This window comes from Volvox carteri (genome assembly GCF_000143455.1).
Source record: "Volvox carteri f. nagariensis unplaced genomic scaffold VOLCAscaffold_11, whole genome shotgun sequence".
Taxonomy (NCBI): Eukaryota; Viridiplantae; Chlorophyta; class Chlorophyceae; order Chlamydomonadales; family Volvocaceae; genus Volvox; species Volvox carteri.
In genome coordinates, this window is record NW_003307554.1 from 1,232,167 (window position 1) to 1,250,323 (window position 18,157).

The window sequence follows — 18,157 nt, forward strand, 5'->3', positions numbered from 1 at the left end:
AAGGAACGGCCGATGGACAGCAGGGGAGAAAGCAAGGGGGAACGTCCGCCCCTTGGCGCGGCGCGTCCTGCGTGGTGACACAGTAGGACATACATATGTATGATGTGGGCGAGAAGAGGGAGGAAGTTTCCCGCCATTGACGTGGAGTGAAGTGTTGGATGGTGGTCTAGTAGTACTGGTTGGCTTTCTGTCGGTTGGTATTCGGTGGTGGTGGTGGAGAGCTTTAGCAATCACGGAGGAGTGGCGGGTTGGGAAGTTTTATCTCCGTGCCTGGGGAGTTTCTGCTTCCGAGTTTGTCTCTTGTTGGTTTGTGTCTCTCCCGGGGGGGGCGAGACTCTAGGAGCGATGAATGAGCGGGCAATCTGCGGGGCAGTATGTTGTTGTTGGTGTGACAGGTGGTTGTTATAACCGAGATTGCTTGATGTGCTTTTGTTTTAAGTTGTTGCTTCTGTTGGTGGAGGTGTTGGTGTTTTGCTGTAGTTGATATTCTGTGCCTGTTGCTCTGTTCTGTTTCGGCTGCTGTTCGTTATCCTTGTCGTTATGCTGCCAGCTGGTGCGCGGATAACGGGCCTGCGGACTGCGGCTGCTGCAGAGTGGAGAGAACAATAGCAAAGGAATCTCAGCAACGTTATGACTTAGGGTAGAGAGATGATGGGGGGGGCAGCCATTTGAGACTGCAAGTATTTAGCTTGGTTAGGTTTTAGTCGGTATTGTAGCTGTAGGCTAGCGGTGAGGATCCAGAACTTGTGGATTGCCTTCACATGCATGATGCCCCGTCGTAATTCAGTTTGTTGGAGTTGATGTGGGAGGTTCTGGCATACATGCGCAAGCTGGGTGTGTGAGGACCGATACCATGTGAACACTGGCTGATTGGCTTTTGTCAGCTTTCAGCTTTCCAAGCCGTAGAGGCGACCGGGATGCATTTGTTACTTGTATTCAGCCCGTAGGCAGGCAACCTTAGACTTCACGCATTGGCACGTATGGCTTTTAGCGCAATGCAGGGACGATGGTGTTGGCTGGGCTATGCGTGTGGCCGAGAGGCGGAAATGGGGTGGAAGAAAATGAGCCAGAGGATTCGAGTGAAGCTGGGTGTGTGGCTCTCTGTGGCTCTTTCATAGGTTGCATAGGTTGTTGCAATCCGTGGCGGCAAAAGCTGTAATCAAACTTATGTAATGCCTGTGGTTTGAAAAAAGAGCTCCGGGTCTGCCGTGAGGCAAGGAGGGACCGACGCTGGTCGACACAAACTTTCACACGCATGTTCAACCCCGGCCATAGAACGGTAGACACAAATTCCAAACCAGGAAAGCTAGGCATGAACGTAAAAGGTTTCGTTGTAGTGAGTCCCGAAGTCGTGTGGCGCCATACTGCAAGCTGGCCGCCCATGCATGTATGCCCGGGAACAGTGCCCGTACGACATTATCCTGGCGATTTTGGAAGGATGTGAAAAATACAATAGAATATAACCCTGCTATTCCATTAGAGCATAAAACTGTTGCATGTTCTGTGTCTGAAGGTGCCCATCCCACATCTTTCCGAAAGAGGTCAAGCAAAAGACGACATAACCTTATAATCAACTTCTGCGTGATTAGCTACACGTGCTTGCTGTTGGAAATCGATTCGGACACTGTTTTGTGTCAGGATTCTAGGCAGGATGCCGTTGCCAAGGTGGGCAGTGACGGTGATTTTCGCCACTATCCCGGCAGCTACGTATGGCTATGTGCTATACGCTCGACCTAACATATATGAGCAGATTCAAGAGGTGCGCCTTGCGTCGCATTCGTGATGAGGGCACGATGTTATCCGGAAACTGTTTCTATTGCGGTCAAGTTTGCGGTGGTGGCCTTGGGCATGCAGCTGCGCTGACTCTGGGAATGCATACTGACATACGCTGTGGGGATGTTATACACACGGAATTCGTTCATTGGCTCGTCCTGTGTGGGTATTGAATTGAAACTTGTTTTACGCAGGAAATCAAACGGCAAGAAGAACAGGATCGAGCGGCTGGGAAGTTGCCAGCTCGTGCGTGAAATCCTCATACCTCATACCAATCGCGTCTTACAGGCCCGGGGGATCCGGGGAATAACTTGGGTATCATGCCGGCATTTTACTACATCAGGGCCCTAAATTACATATCAAAACGTCGTGACACTCGTCAGTATTTCGTTTCACACAGTCTGATCCTTCAGCCCCTGGCTCCAGGACTTACTAAATGTAACAGAACATCGTCCTACACACGGTTACAACAATCTCACGTTCACAGCACTGTGCATGACTTTTCGCTTAGTTACACAAGGTGATATACACAATCAACGCCCAAACCTAACAACGTCATTCCACCAGAAGATGCATCACATCTCCTCCATAGCAGCTTCAGGCCTGGGCGGTGACTCCCTGCATGAGTAGAAATGGTGTGTTGACAAAATTAACCTATGTTAGAATTTACCCGCGTACAAGACTCTAGTCATCGGTCTTCGTGAGCATTTGACAAGCCGCAGCTCAAGCTTGTGTAATACCCCCTGACAGGCCTGGCAACCGTCACGCCACTAGTAATAAAATGCAGCTACTCAGCTCCCTCTGGCGGCATGCGCTAATCCAACAGCACATTGCAGTAAAACACAACAGAAAAAATTAATTACAGCTGCCCCTCGAGCCTGGCCAAGGCTCTCCCCAAAGGTGCCATCCCAACACCATGCCTACCTCCGTGGGGAGGGGCTCCGGCCTCGACTGAGGCTTCGCTCCCGCGGGCTACGCTCGTAATCCCGTTCTCGGGGGCTACGTTCGTAGTCCCGTTCCCGGGGGCTGCGGTCCCGACTTGGCTCCCGGCCATTATCCCGGTCCCGGGGACTTAACTCGTGTGGGCTGCGCTCACGAGGGCTACGGTCGCGCGGGCTACGGTCACGAGGGCTGGCCTCGCGGGGACTACGGTCCCGCTCCCGCTCTCGGCTGCGGCGTGGCGACCGGCTGCGACTGCGTCGGGGTGATCGGCTGTACCGACGCCGCGGCGACCGGCTCCTGCTGCGGCGGCGGTCATCATGCCGGCGGTCGTCGTGCCGGCGGTCGTCATGCCGCCGATCGTCATGCCGCCGGTCATCATACCGGTCGTCATAGCCTGTGTAAAAGGTGCAAATCTGTATTTCGGCTACAGGTCAGGAGAACAGCAGACCTGTTAAGGAACACCCTGTGTGTGAGCAACCTGCATCCCTCCAGCACTTGTCTTCCTTAGCCAGCGCACAACTGCAACAAGGTCACGGCACATTGCCTCAGGCTTGCGGCCCTTCAGCCCGTATTTACCCTTCTGTCGTGCTTCAATCTTCATCATGTCGCGTGGCGTCTTGCGGCCCTCCCTGGAAAACGTAACCTGCATAAACGTGCGACTTAAGTCAAAAAAGAAGTTCGGCTGCGACCCCACAAGGTCGCGGCACACATCCCGTCGCACGCAAGTTGCGCTGCTCCGAAGATGAAAGCAGGCAGTCTCCGTAAAGTTTAAGCTAAACCATGGATTACATGCGTGGCGAGAGAGCCTGATGTACTGCGGCTTATCTAACTCCTATTCAACGCCTGTGCGAACCGGTATCTGCTTTAAGTCTGTCGCCATGAGATCCTCTCCGGGACAACGGCTGTGTGCATTTTTGTGGCGAAGCCCAGCTCGCTGCTGCAGTTTGTTGCTCTTGTACGCGAGGTAGGCAAGCACCTAATATACTGGATTTGGAGCACCAAACGACGATACCTATGATTACCATCATAAAACGAAGGGCAACGCGCAACTTACCGAAATCTCGCGTCCGTTGATAGTCGACCGGTCTAGCGAATACATCGCATCCTCGGCGTCACGGGTGTCCTGCGTTACGAGCACCGACGGGGGCAGCGCTCATGCTAATGCCGACGTGGGCCATGGGGTTGCTGGAGACATATTAGAACGTGACATCCCTGATGCTACAAGTTCCAAGCCACGGTATTGACATGCTACAGATCTTTTGACTAGTACTCACTGACCTTAAACTCAACGAATCCAAATCCACGGGGCCGCCTGCCAGGCCAAGGGAAGGGTTAACTGGGGTAAATGCCCGAAAGACTTAGGGCTTGGAAAATAGCATGAACGCCGGAACTCTTGACGTGAATTCCGGTTCAGAAGCAGGTACTTGTAATAAGGCTAGGCAATCAACATGCCACTTCGACAAACCCAACCCCGACCTTCCTCCCAGAAAAACTGAGAAACCCGCTCGTTTAAGGTACAATCTGGGCAACACATGTGGACGAGAACCGGCCAGATGACGCCAGAGAAGGTGGGATGCTTTGCTAATTAATAGGCACAGAGGCGCCAGCTGTTCAGGGAGGTAAACTACGCGACCCAAGTGTCGGGAGCATACCCGAAGAAGGCAAAAATTCTTCGCTTGACTGCTCAGCCCTCAGCAGCCCTTGGCCAACAACACTTGGGGCTTGTCCGTAACAGCCTCGTTCCGACCGTCAAACATCTCGCAACTCGAAAACTCGCATGCGTGGGCACTCGGTTTCTGGGCACTCGGATGCTGAGGAGAGATGCCTTGACGCCGCTTTCATCCGTTCAGACGGGGCGAATGGGGACGTTGGGGCCTTTTGGCCTTTGTCCACACCCGAAACCCAGGATGCTGCTCCTCCCTACAAGCTAATCCCCCATGCTAAACTGGACCAGCAACACTTTGACCGCAAGCTTGGAAGTGCGACCTTCATTAAGTGCATCATAAGGCCTATGTAAATCTGCTGTCGGCCTGCCTCCGTCTGCCTCCTTGCATATGCGAAGAGCTTGGCCTGACTCCACGTATCTTTGCCTCTTGTTCACGATGCCTTCCGGTCACCTTTCGTGAAGGCAGCATTGTGCACGAAAACTGTATTTCCCATACGTGAGCCCATGCATTACCCAGACAGCTCTACGGGGGGTCAAGCCTGAGAAGCTATGCCACAGCGGGCATACAAGCAAGTCCTCGTCAAAAGGAATCATTACGGTACACAATAATAGCTTCACGCCGCACTTCTACAGGGTGTTCCACATGCCAGCAACTGCTGCCGATCGCCCCTTGGGCTTCAATGCCCGGACTCACTGCGTGTAGTAATCGCGTGGAATGTAAACATCCTGCAATATTATTTGCACAAGGACAAGGTTTCAGCGAACCACGGGCTAAGTAGTAGAACAGCTAGACTCGATAGGTCAACTCCATCAGCATTATAAAGTACGTGCTTTAACCACGTACCTTCAACTCGCCATACTTCTCAAACTTGGAGCGAAGGTCCTGAGAGAGACAGCGAACGGTTCAGACCACATATGTTTCAAATTCCCTTCCTTATTTACCCATTTACCTCAGCACGAATGTCTAGTGGTAAGTTGCGGACAACCAGCGAGACGCGCGGTGCCCGTGAACCACCGCCGCCACCGCGATCACGATATGACATCGTCTAAAATCTTTACAACGGCTAGCGCAACTACGGTATAAAGTTATGCTTGTTGACCGCAAGAGTGAAGACGGGAGTTTTCTTGTACTGCGCTGTGGTTTCGTACGGAACCAATGTTGATGTGAGGCTAGCTGAGTCGTCCCAGCCTTAGAGTCTTGGGTAACAGCTGCTTTACTCTTAATGATTAGACCGAGAACCTTGGGGTGGATCTTGAGCCGCATGTCCAATCAAGCCGTTTTTGCGAGCGGCACACACGGAATGCTGTTCAAGCATCGTCAGGCTGGCTGGTGAGGCTAAGGAGAGTGCGCGATATCTGGTTTACTGTATGGGCCAGAACGGCCGTTTCGTGTCTGCCGCCAGCAGTTGTACGACACAGCTAGCGCAGCTATGTACGCGCTGAATATAAAATTGGATAAGCTAAAGTTGTTCGCCCCTAGATGTGAGGATGAGGTGTTTTGATACGCAGGTACGAGCCATAGTGTTGTAAGGTCGTCAAGGTGGGGCCCGTTTATGTCTTGGACAGGCTCAGGAGGCGGCGTGATGAGAGTAACCCTGCGGAGGGGCCCTTCGACGCATGTTTGAAGGATGGAGCGGTGCAGCTCCATGTATCGTTCATGCGGCAAATTATGGGAGCTGCCAGATCAGCACACCGCCTCCGGATGGGGTTCATTAATCCTCCGTTTTCTGAGTTTTCTGGGGCACGAAGAATGGAAAGAGGCCCCGCAAGGGCTACATGAGGTAGACGAACGAGTGGAATGGCTAACGAATAGGCCATTGCCGGAAGATGTGGTGTCGGAGTTCAAGGATCGGTTGATGAGCGGTTGGAACCAATACGGGTCTAGAGGTCCAGGCAGACGTGTACCCATCAGACGGTAAGCAACCGGGAATCCACATGGCGAAGTGTAAGCATTGGATGGGTCTGGCAGCTGGGCAAGGGGGCAGGGAGGAGGTGCACCAGCATATCACAACATTTATCCCGCGTTCAGCGTATTGTAAGCTTATGCAGTTTAGGCTATGCTGTTGGGTGTTGGCGGCGAACAGAGCATGCAAGGGATGCCATTATGTACCTAGGGAGGAGCAGGTATGCCCCTGCTGCAGCACAGAGAGACATATTGACGATGAGAAGCAGTCTTTGCTGGACTGTCCGGTGTACGATGAAATCAGATCTGGTATGGATTTCCCACGCTTTGAGCACATGAAGATACCTTATGAAGTGGGAACCAGAATGCCTGGTGAAGTGCTGGAACGTATGTGGTCCCACCGCATCTTTATCGTTCCCTTAGTTAGTCAATATCCTTTATCACTTGCTTTGTCTGAAGCGCGAGGTAGGATGGTGCTTGTAGGCAATCTGTCAGCCCTTGCGCCCTCAGCTCGCGTTGGGCGGTTTGCAGGTACGGGGTACACACCTCCACGACCATGTAATACACACACACAATCAAGCCGCAGTTCTTGGTTCCATGTGGCCTCGATGGTCCTGCTGCCTTTTCTTAAGCCCACCCGGCCCTGAGACCATAGATCCAACAATAAAATCCTCGTCCCTTCCAACCCGTGTGACACAAAACCCCCTAAAGCCTAAAACCCTAAGTATCACACAAGGTCAATTCATGGTGAAGGATTGTGGGAATCACCCAAGCTGAACGACAGCTAGCTGTGAGCATCGATAATCCCGTTACAAATGAGCCCGAAAAGTATCACCGGATGCCACAAGAAACGACACAGTACATGATACCACTTTTCCAAAGCCCTTGCTCCTTCAGCGATTTAGAGAAGTTAAAAGATCTATGAATACTATCGAGAACACCGAATTGCATGATCGTATTGGGGAAAGCTTGGCGACAAGCGCGCTCTTGCTCTGACAGAGTTTGCTCGACGCATCCACCATTCACGCCACGCATCGCGCGCCTTACCGCAGCCAGTACCCGGCAGCAACTTGAATAAGCCTCCAAAGTCACCACCCCACACCTGATGTGGCTAATTCCAAAGCATCCCATGGTCAATCGCATCAACACGATTGGTTACATCGTAGGTGAGCCTCTAAGGCACTGGTACAAAATCACGACCTACTCCAGGACAAAATAGTCGACCTACAAAGGCCTAACATTACATATGCTGTGCCGTTGAGCAAAAAGTAGTCAACCTAACCCCGCATACCATCAGCAGGCTCCACAACGGAAACGTATAACCTTGACAGTCACACATGCTACTGTCTGTTGTGGACATAGCATGGCCCTGAGACCGATTGTGGCGTATCAACCAAATACCATGAAGTAACTGCCCAGGTGGTTGCCGCCCTCCTGAAATACAGCATGTGTGCTTTGGATTCGCTGCAGACCCGTTGCCACAACAACCTAGACTCCGCAAGTAACACAAACACAAGAATCCTAAGCCAAATGGGTATAAACAACAGTATAATTCATCGTTTGTTAGCATCCCTCACCTGTCTTCCTATTCTTGTCAATTGTTCAGATGCTTCAGTATATCAATACCAATACCTTGCGATGCCACTATGCCGGTCTATCCAACGCCCTTTTACACGCGAAACGTCCAACAGTATGGATGTTTATGTAAGAGTAACCGCCCCGGGCCAGATAGCCGACAATTCAAGGGTTTTCATCCGTCCTCTTCGTCGCCAGCCAGGGCAGACATGCTATTTGCTCGTAGATAACTATGTACGGATACCGCTTCCGATGGAAATCCTTGCCTTCAGACGCACGCAGGCTTTGTATTTTCAGTCGTTTCTTGCTCTCGCCAAGGACGCGCTATTAACTAACATACAAAATGTAGCTCAGATGCAGGGAACAAGCCGCATCTACAAAGCGACAAGATGCGCTGAAAAATCAGGAAAAGAAAACAAACGCCTGTACGCAGATTAGAGAGATTTAAAGCGAGACGCTCAATATAGGTACAGGCAGCCAAGAGCTAGCTGGTCCCTCGTGCAGCGTCCTTCCGCGGCGTACATTCCGGACTGCCCAACGGGATGTTGCACCACTCGCTTCCATCCTGCACATCGCCGACGACGGGGACCGATGGATACGATTGGATACTGCTCCCCGCGGCATCGCCCGCACAGATGTCAAAGGCGTCAAAGCCGGTCAGCGATAGGGCGCTATCCCCAGCTAGCAGCCTTCTGGCAGGGGCGGTCCTTTCCGGCGCGAAGCAGGGGCGAAGTAGGGTTGAACTAAGCACCTGGTGCGGTTGCAAGTAATGGGAATGGTGAAGGTGAGCAGCAGGAGGGGGATTGTGAGGGTGTTGTTGTTCAGAAGTAGCCGGGCCCCGAGACGCGCTGCAAATCGAGATGTGCTGCTGTGGATCGCCAGATGTGGAGGTTGATGGCGCTTTCACAGGGGAACTCATGGCCGGTTGCTGCAGCAGCGACACCAGCTCGACACCACGCTGTGGGGACTCCAAGCCCTGCGGTTCGCAGTTGGCAGTTAGGGGGCCGGTTGTAAGCATTCACAGCGCTACCAGCTGTGGTGGCATCTTCAACTCGGGTGATGATGACAACATGGTGGTAATGGTGAGATCCCAGCAAATCCGAGGATGCTGCTGCATGCACATGAACCACATCGGAGGAAATAGCAAAGAAGAGCCACAGGCGGCACATCTGGCTTCAGCTCCGCTAACCGACCTTCCAACCATCCACATAAACTGTGGTTGTGTCCAGGCCCGGTGTTCCTCCTCCATGGTTAACTACTATTTGTTTCCGTCAGCCCACTTGCTTGTACGCACCCAGCTATGGCATTCTGCTGCTCTGGCAGGCAGCCAAATGTTGGTGGCGGTCGATATCGTGTGCACCCGGGACACCACACTCATCCCAAGCGGACTGCTATCTGACATGAGCCGCAGCAGTCTGTGACCTTCAGAAACAGGCGATGGCGTCTGTGCAACTGATGCCCGAGACAGGTCTCCGTGCGGTAGCATCGGCAACAGCGGCAGACACTTCTTGCCCTGCAGGGGCAAACTCCAGGCTGGCGTCAGGCGTGTGCTGCTTCCACTGCTACCACACGGAGTGTAGGCGTGCTGCACCGCGGGACTCCATGTTGGAAGCGTACAGCCCATTGAGAAGCTTCCCGAAGCTTGTGCTTTGGTAGTGTCAGCGGGATAACCGGCGTGGCAGGAGGTGGGCGGGGACAGCAACGCCCCAGCGGTGCCGTATGGAGTCAAGACGGAATGATTTCCACTGCCGCACGCAGAAGTTCTGCCATTGCAACCGCCCCCACAGCTGTCCAGCAGCTCCTTGTCTGCAGCGGAGCCGAAACTCCAATCAATATCGCTAGATTGTTGCCTCGCCTGGAACAAATTTCCGGATGTATTTTCATCCACACAGACTCCAAATTCATGACCACCTCCTGAGTTGGTGGGCGCCGGAGCATCTTTCGAGGCTTCCATAGGTCCCCCCGCGCCAAAAAGTGACTTGGATTGCCGTTGTGGGCAAAGCTCTGGCTCCGTAAACACAGCAGAATAGGGCTCGACATAATCTTCCTGGCTCAAGCCAGCGCTTCCGCGCCGTTGCGGAAGCGTAGTCTCAAGCCAACTTTGTACCAAAGCCCGGCTCAACGCCGACTGCTCAAAATCCGCCAGCTTCTGCTGTGCATCTGCCAATTGCGATGCAAGTGCACTTGCCTTGTTTTCGTACTTACGAGCCCGAGCAGACTGCAGATTGGTCTCTGCCTCGGCCAGCTGTCTTGCTCGCCGTTCTGCGCCAAGAGCGCACCGTAGCCGGTCATTTTCTTCCTCGAGTGCGACAACGAGCAGATCTTTGTTTATGGAATCGCCATTTCTGTCACCAAAATGTGCTCTGACTGTCTCGCCATCGTCGCGGCGAAGCCCCGTGGCAGAGCTGTCAGCAACGCAATGAATATGAACCCCAGATGAAATTGTTGTCCGTGAAAATCGTTGAGGCGCCGAGGGCGTGGCCAAAAACGGGCTGGAAGAGTCGTCGCTTCGCGAGCTGTTGGAAGAAACATACGTTACCTTAAGATTCACGTGTTGTATATTGTTCCTTAATTCAACCAGAGTGTCCCAGCATAGGCAGACTTACAGTTCCGGCGTGCATTTGCTCCCCCGTTCCAACCGCTTCGACAGCAGCTCTTGCTCATGACTGCCTGCAGCGCCAGATAGCCTGCCACAAACTATAGGTGTTGTTGTCATTCCTATTATAGCGAAGTTTGAAAGCGCTTCTGCATCCAACTCGGCGCTTGCGCCACCGTCGGCGTCGGACGGGTGGATTGAGGCCGTGTAAACACTATGTAACTATATCTGTAATAGGGATTTTTCGTTTGCAATAATAATGGCCACCGGATTGTGGACTTCAAGCTGCGTACACAACGAGAAGGCGACGAGGCTTGCACTGGTCGTAGCCTTTTGCAAGCGAGCGCGTACTTGCGTTCGAAAAGTTACAGCACAGCAAAGTCGAAACAATTAGAGCTTGGCGGGCTTGTCATAGCCAAGATTCTCATGCCGTACGTCCGCCCGGTACCGAGCCCTGGAGTTAGCGGCCCCTACGGAAGGCTTTATTCTGCGCAAACGATTACAACGTCGATGCCAAGGCCATTACATGCATGTGAACACGGATTTGGGTTAATGGGGCCTGGTTGATAGGACCGGCAGATACGAAAGGAGGGTATGAACAGCGGGAAGATGAGGCTGGGGTCCTGGCGCAAGCTACCAGCGCAACGGCATTTAAATATCGCGACAAGGGGGTCCTTGTTTTTATATCTAAGTGTCAGTCCCTCAGTATCTAAGTGAAGTTTAAGGGGGTTTCTCTGGCCAACCTGGATGAGGAAAGACGGCAGCTAGATGAGGCGCCCGGCCGCCTTCGGGACAGCTAGATGAGGATCGGTGGCCGCCAGATGAGGGTTCGCGGGGTCCGAAATTTCACCTGGATGAATGTATAGCATATCCCGATATCCAATTTGGGTGCTCTACATTTATCTAGTTACGCTTCCTTATGTACTGAGATGCGCGCGGGGCTTCTCGCAAAAAACGCTTACAGAGTCTCATACTCATGTTCACAAAATGTATCTGGATGCCAGTCAACTTACAACCAAATGAATATAGGGGACATGAAACGGTATTTAAATACATGTTTCTTTTCAGTCAGATGCGCGCGCGGGGGCCCTCTCCTGGCAGCTAGATGAGGCGTCGGGACAGCTAGATGAGGCTGATGAGGGTTGTCAGGCGGTCAAGATGAGGCTCGGGGCTCAGCTAGATGAGACAAGGGGGGGTCCCCGCGATATCTAGATTCCTTAGATTGAACTTAGTTAGATATTGTTTCCTCATACTTAAATGAGCGCGGAAGGCAGATGCCGGCCAGGACCCCACCCCCAGATGACAGATGACGAACCCTGGGTGATACCCAACGATACGAACAAAATATTTCATCCACCAAACATATTTCAGTCACTCATAGCTTAGGACAACCTTTTCCACACTTGGATGCCATGCAATCTCTTCCCATCCATAGGTCGATGCAACCATGGTCTACGTTCGCGGGCCTTGCAGTCTTGCGTGAATGGAGAGCCGGACCATACAATAACGTTGTCTGTAACATTGAGAACAACCGTATCCTGTGCGGGAGGCCCTGGCTGGGGGGATATGGGCCTCGGTGGGGGGGGGAAGGGCACGTGGGGGTTGGAGGTTGGGACGAAGAGGGGGAATTGGGGGAGAGCGTGGGATTTTGAGGGTAAGCGTGTGGGGGCTGGGGGAGCGCCTGGGGGCCGGGAGAGCGCGTGGGGCCCGTGTTGGGACTGGGAGAGCAAGTGTGGGAGAGCGCATGGAGACTGTAGGAGGGGGGGTTGGGAGAAAGCATGGGAGAATGAGTGCGGGGGGTTGTGGGCTGGCTGCTGGCTAGCTATGTGGCTGTAATATTGCTAGGGGCTAGGTAGTTTGTGTTATTGCAGGCTTGCCTAGGTGAATAGGTTTGGATGCTGAGAGCTGCATGCACATCTTAAGGGCGAAGTGTGAGGTAGGATGGTGCTTATAGGCGATCTGGCAGCCCTTGAGCCTCGGCCCGTTTTTGGGCGGTTTGCAGGTACGGGAACGCACCCACGACCATGTAACACACATACACACATCTTAAGGGCTGCCTTGGCATGTCAGGTCATGGTGAAGATATGCTCGTGTTGTTGGGACTTGAACCAGTCGGGTGTTGGCTTCCTCGAAGCCTGGAAAAGGGCGGGGTTCCCCTGCATCCATGCAGGCCGTTAGCTATGGCGGCACGTGTGACAATTGATGTGTCAACGTGGTGGGAACTGTGCTTGTTGCAGCAGTACTGATGCTGTGGGAGCTATGCTTCCGCCACACAGCCGCGAGCTTCATGGCGGCACACTGCAACTCTTCGGCGGCCCCGAGCATTGGCCCAATTGTACAAACGAGCAGCTTGCGTACTTCATAGAGGAATGAAAGCAAATTTGTCGGCCTGCTGGTGGCGTGTCGGAATGCCCGTGCGGGCAAATGGTAAAGTTACAAGTTACAAGTTCCGCACACAAGTGCGGGTGTGTCCGTAAAAGCCGGGGGGGCCATGGACGTTGTATTGGTATTGATGCGGGTACGCGGGAGGTCATCTTCATTCTCCCTCGTCCACTTCAGGGCGAAGCGCCTCAGCGCGACGTGCCTGGCCTCCCAAATTTCCGAGAGGTACCTGGCCAATGCCAGGGGTGGCGCCTGAGTCATAATGGTGCGCATGCTGCGCCCCGTAAGGACTAGGTCACCATCATACTTAGCCCGTATGCTCTTGTAAGCGGGACATTCTTCGAAAACATGCAACTCATCTTCAACCGCTCCACAGTCACAAAGCCTGCAGGTACGCGCGGTGCGCTCACGCCCATTAGGCCTATTAACCTCTAACTCCCAACAGCCTAACCGAAAACGCATGAGCACATGATGAAGTCGCTGGGGCATGGTCCCTTTAGTGTGCTCCAACCAATCGAGACGCGCACCCCTAGACGGGGCAGCTCCCATCCAGTTCATATAGCGACACGCCTTGGCTCCGGTAATTCCTATGGGGAAGACGCGGGGGTCACCCAAGGTATTCGGGCACTCCCACCGTGCATCAAGCCGCTTGGCAAATACCTTAAGAGTGCTCTCAACTGGCAATTTAAGGGTGGTGTAGTACGCTATAAGATCATTACCGCGCGTATTAGTGGGGGGTTCCACTCCTAAGCTAGTAACAAAGGCTAGTACCTTGCTTGCCCAACACTCAGTGACGCCCCCACGTGCCAATTCCAGGTCAGCGACAAATGCCCGGTGACACAGCGTTCCCGGCCTCTTAACCACAGAGTTACAAAACCTATGTACAAGATTGGTCCAATGGAACTGGAGTGGCCTCTGTGACAGCTCGCGATATAGGGAAACCATAGTCGGGCTCCTCGCCCCAACTACGGTTCGCATGTAAGCACGCTGTTCCTGGACCATGGGATTAGCCATAGCACCTTCAAAACTCACATTAATGAGGTCAGGTCCCCAAACTTGCGCTCCATAAGAAAACACCGGTACAATTAGTGTATCGTAGAGAGACATACATAGCTTGGGGGTGGTAATTTTCTTATCACGACACAGGGTGCTGAGCCCAAACGTGGCCCGCCTCCCTGCTGTGAGTAGTTGCTTGGTACATGCTGAGAACTGCACTCCTGGGCCATAGTGCAACCCGAGATACCGTGCCGTCTCGTTGCCGGTCAGCACCCGCAACCCCGCCCCACCTAAACGGTACTCAGCTTCAATAAGCCGCTTCCGCTCACGCGTAGCACCCCCAAAAATGAGGACCTCGCACTTGGCGGCATTCGCGGCCATACCCATCGCTTTGCAGTAGGCTTCGAGTAGCCCCAGAAGGCATTCAGCTCTATCGTGCCCTGTCGCTACCAGTGACACATCGTCAACGAAAAGTAGGTTAGTGAGTTCACCGCCCGCCAGGCTAACACTCTGCTCACGAAGGGTGCTCCATCGTCTAGGGAGGCATACACGGCAATTAGCATCGTGAGCATCAATATAATGAGCGAATACTTCTATGAAGAGTCCAAAAAGGGTTACGCTAAGGAGGGCACCCTTGCTTAACACCACGCCCCACCGTGAATTCAGGTCCCAACTTATTTCCTAACTTGACCCGAAATTTCACGTCAGCATAGCTAGCCTTTAAATCGAGGATGCGCCCGTGTAGCCGATGGGCTGGGGCTGGGGGCGGGGCTGGGGATGGAGCGGGCAGGGCTGCTTTGAAGTGTTCTGACGTGTGGCTGTTGCAGTACCTGTAGCATGTCTGGAGATCCAAGGGTGTGATAGCAACAAGTGCTGCCCAGAATGCCGAATTCGTTATGAGGGACGTGAACCTTGATGCCACAGACAGCACATCGGAGTTGGGTCCATTAAAGGTATGTGCAATATGTGATGCTATCCACGAGGGCCCAATGCCAATGGCCCAGTGGATGTCACGGTCAGTCAGCGGTAGCTACCGCCCGTGCCTCCAGCATCATCTGCTGTGCTGATGGTGCTGGAGGCACGGGCAGGCAGCACGCCTCCAGTCTGGTGGAAAGGTGAAGGCGTGCACGGTCTCAGCAGGTTGGCCGCAGGGGAGGGGCATGGGTCTTGGGGCGCAAGCGTGAATGGTGCTCAGCAGCAGAGCAACCGTGAGAACATGTGCCAAGGAACTGCACAACTGCCTGTAAGCCTGGCACCAGGTCTGCCACCAGCCGTCTGTGCATTGTTCGTTTCGGGTGCCAGCGAGCCTCTGTTTCCCAGGGGCCCCCTTTCCCGAGGCAATGCCCTGTTCTCCCCTGCTAGAGGGTGTTGCATCCTGTAAAGCTTTCTGCACAGTTTGGGCTCTGAACCCTAACTGCCGGTGGTTAGCTCGTCCGGTCCGATTTACTGAACTTCGTTGTTACTAACTAATACCCGTCAATCCCGCTGTCGGTGATTACAGGTCTAACTAATACTGATATTAGTTTACTTGCGGCTACTGTTAGCTGCGGCGGCTAAAGCGACTACTGATAGTCGTCCGCCATTCGAACGCCGCACTGCTGTGGAAGTCCATACCTGTGTATGGGCGGGGTTTTTACCTGTGTAAAGCTCGTCCCTGTTTCGTCTGACCAAGCACCGAGCGAGAGTAGTTCCTGCAAGCTATGGCTTCTGGATACCACGCCGCCCTGTTGTACTGGGGACTTATCGGCGCGAGGCCCAAGTGGAGTCACTGATGACTATTTATTAATTACACTTGTCTCAATCGGTATCTTTCGATGCCCCCATTATGTGGTGGTGTCATCTGAACTATACAACAGAGGGGCACCCTAATACAACCACCCCATCCGACTTCAGAATGTATTCGTTGGGTTCAGCAACTTACCACCAGCATCCAACCAAATATAGCGGATCAACTTAGTTCCTGGTCAGCTCACAAATTGCTATAATCACGTCCTACACCGTCCACAAGATGGGGGGCCACCTCCCAAGTCACACACCGAGGGGGTCGGCAGGCGGATTTAAACCCGGAACATCCTGGAGCAGAAGTCAGGCCTTAACTTCTGCCAGCCACCTGCCAGCATATCAGGAATTTGGCGCCTCCGACGTGGGGCAGCACACGAAGTCAATGCTGGTGATCTGGTACAGGATGGTGGGACCAAAGAACAGAGCCCGAGGCCTACTGCACCCGCTAGCCGCCTTATTGAAAGTCAGGCACATGGACAGCCCATTGTCCGGTATGCTTTGGAACAACGAGTCAATGCGTTTGATCGTTAGCACGCCGTACACATTACCATCAAACGAGACTGTCTGGAAGGAATACTGTGACACAATGCCATTGAGGGTTAATGCCGTGATGGGCCTGGGCGTCTGTTGCACACACCTTGCATCTACAAAAGGCAATAATTGTGCATCCGGGGGGACACGGGAGGAGCAAACTCTTAGACACGGTCTGTGGACATGTGCTTATTGCGCTGTGAGCGAGCGAACAGCATCTTAAGTGTATGACAGTCAATGGAGGGGATGAGGCCGAAATAACTGTTTGGCCGGACCAGTACCAGGAAGCAATTGAGGAATTGCAGGGAGATACAAATAGAGAAACGTGCGGCAATGCAAATGGTGAACAACGAGGTGAATAGGCACATCATCGGCATCTTGCATTATTATGCATACAGTCCTGCGAGCTGACCAGGAATGGAGTTGAGCCGCCGTTGATCCGGCGGATTCCGTTGGATGCTGGTGGTGGGTGCTGAACCTGAGCGATTCATTGAGAAGTCGGCTAGGGTGACTGGATGTGGGTGGCTCGAAATACCGGGTGTAGTAGCTGGTAAACAGTACGGCACACAGAACAACAACAAAGACGCGCGAAGCGCTTCACCAGCATCTCGATAGGCCTTTTCAGCGGCCAACTAAATCCGGTGTAGTAACCGGGGAAGGCAGGGTATCGCCGGGTAGCGGCCGCAGGGTGAAGGTATGCTCCCCTGTCCCACACATCACACATCAGACAGTCATCTGCAAACACACAACTCGATCTTGGTAGATCCTTTCGTATCATAGTTTATTAGCAGTGAAAAGGCCACCACGTACATGTACTAACAGCTCAGGGACAGTAACACACACCCAGACGTCGGTCTCTCGACAAGGGTGTCTACACAGATAGGACCGCCGATGTATGGTATAGAAGGGCATATAGGTCATGTTATGCTGTAATAAATAGGCCTTACATAAAATTAGTGTTTTTCTTGGTACCCACACCCCACATCGTTTTAATCATGTCAGTCAGCTGACCCGCCACTCCTTGCCCTGCGACAAAGTGCTACATAAGCATGATTTAAATTCCCCATGAGTTGCATTGCCTCTGGATTATTAACAAGCCGTGTCTGTAGTTGGCTCGGGACGATTACCCTGGGAAACCGATCAGATTATGCTGACCCCCCTATACCCGACGCTTACACGATAGCCAACAGCCTCGCACCCAGTATCGCAAGCTATTGCTAAAGCCACAGAGGGTGAGCTAAATCTATCCTATTCTGTACAGCAATTTAAAGTGTATGCTGGGCGTGGTGTTAGTGGAGAAATTAGAGTCATATTCTTGGTCTATGGACACTCCTCAATTTTACGGATGGACATCACATAAGGACGTCGGGCTAACTAATTAATTCGTTATCACTTACCCACAATCATGTCGACTCTGCGTACGGTATCCATGTCCGCGCACTCAGCAGAAGGGCTCACTAGTGAGGCGTTGCTGCTGATGAGGAGGCAGTAGGTGGCGGTGCTGGAGGTGACATTCATAGGCCCCAGGGGTGCAGACAAGCGCACCGGGGACTGCGTGGCGTCGCGTCCCAGAATGCAGCCGCTGCCGAAGGGGAAGGAGCTCACAAGCATTGTGTTGTTTGTTGCGGGACTTGGTGCGGGACTTGGTGCGGGGCTAGGAGGAGGAGGAGGAGGAGGCGAACGCAGACGCTTGGGCGCGAGAGGTGACGGTGTGGGAGATGGAGGAGGAGAAGGAGGAGAAGAAGGAGGAGAAGGGGAAGGAGGAAGGGGCAGGCTGGGAAGTAGGGTTGGCCGTGGTGGAGGCAGCGCATGTGGCGGCGGGGAAGAGGATGGACGTGAGGTTTGATGGTTGGAGATTCCTTGGAGATTTTGGTGGAGGCGGCTGGAGTGTGGGTGAAGTCGGGGTATGTGGAGCAGGGGACAGTAGTGGAGGTGGAGGGGGAAACCCAGGGAAGACTTTGGGGGCGGCTGCTGACTGATAGGAGAGGGTGGTGGTAGCGTCGGTGGTGGT

General features: G+C 53.3%; 1 protein-coding gene across 1 annotated transcript; it reads right to left on the reverse strand.

The window, feature by feature from the left end:
* Positions 1-2,039: 2,039 nt before the first annotated feature.
* Positions 2,040-5,449, reverse strand: VOLCADRAFT_120666 (uncharacterized protein). Its single transcript, XM_002948790.1, has 8 exons — positions 5,332-5,449; positions 5,226-5,264; positions 5,076-5,107; positions 3,994-4,027; positions 3,770-3,838; positions 3,292-3,358; positions 2,698-3,109; positions 2,040-2,391 (listed from the first exon to the last, which is right to left on the reverse strand). The coding sequence occupies exons 1-8, from the start codon at positions 5,422-5,424 to the stop codon at positions 2,349-2,351; spliced, it is 789 nt and encodes a 262-aa protein (XP_002948836.1). The 5' UTR covers positions 5,425-5,449; the 3' UTR covers positions 2,040-2,348.
* Between the last annotated feature and the right edge of the window lie 12,708 nt (positions 5,450-18,157).

Bases quoted from the DNA above. Each gene is read 5' to 3' on its own strand.
- VOLCADRAFT_120666 (XM_002948790.1), bottom strand. From the start codon at position 5,424: ATGTCATATCGTGATCGCGGTGGCGGCGGTGGTTCACGGGCACCGCGC. The intron at 3,110-3,291 runs GTAAATACGGGC...CCTTTTACACAG, and splicing joins GATTGAAGCACGACAGAAGG to GCTATGACGACCGGTATGAT. The intron at 2,392-2,697 runs GTAGGCATGGTG...CTACTCATGCAG, and splicing joins CGGAGCCCCTCCCCACGGAG to GGAGTCACCGCCCAGGCCTG.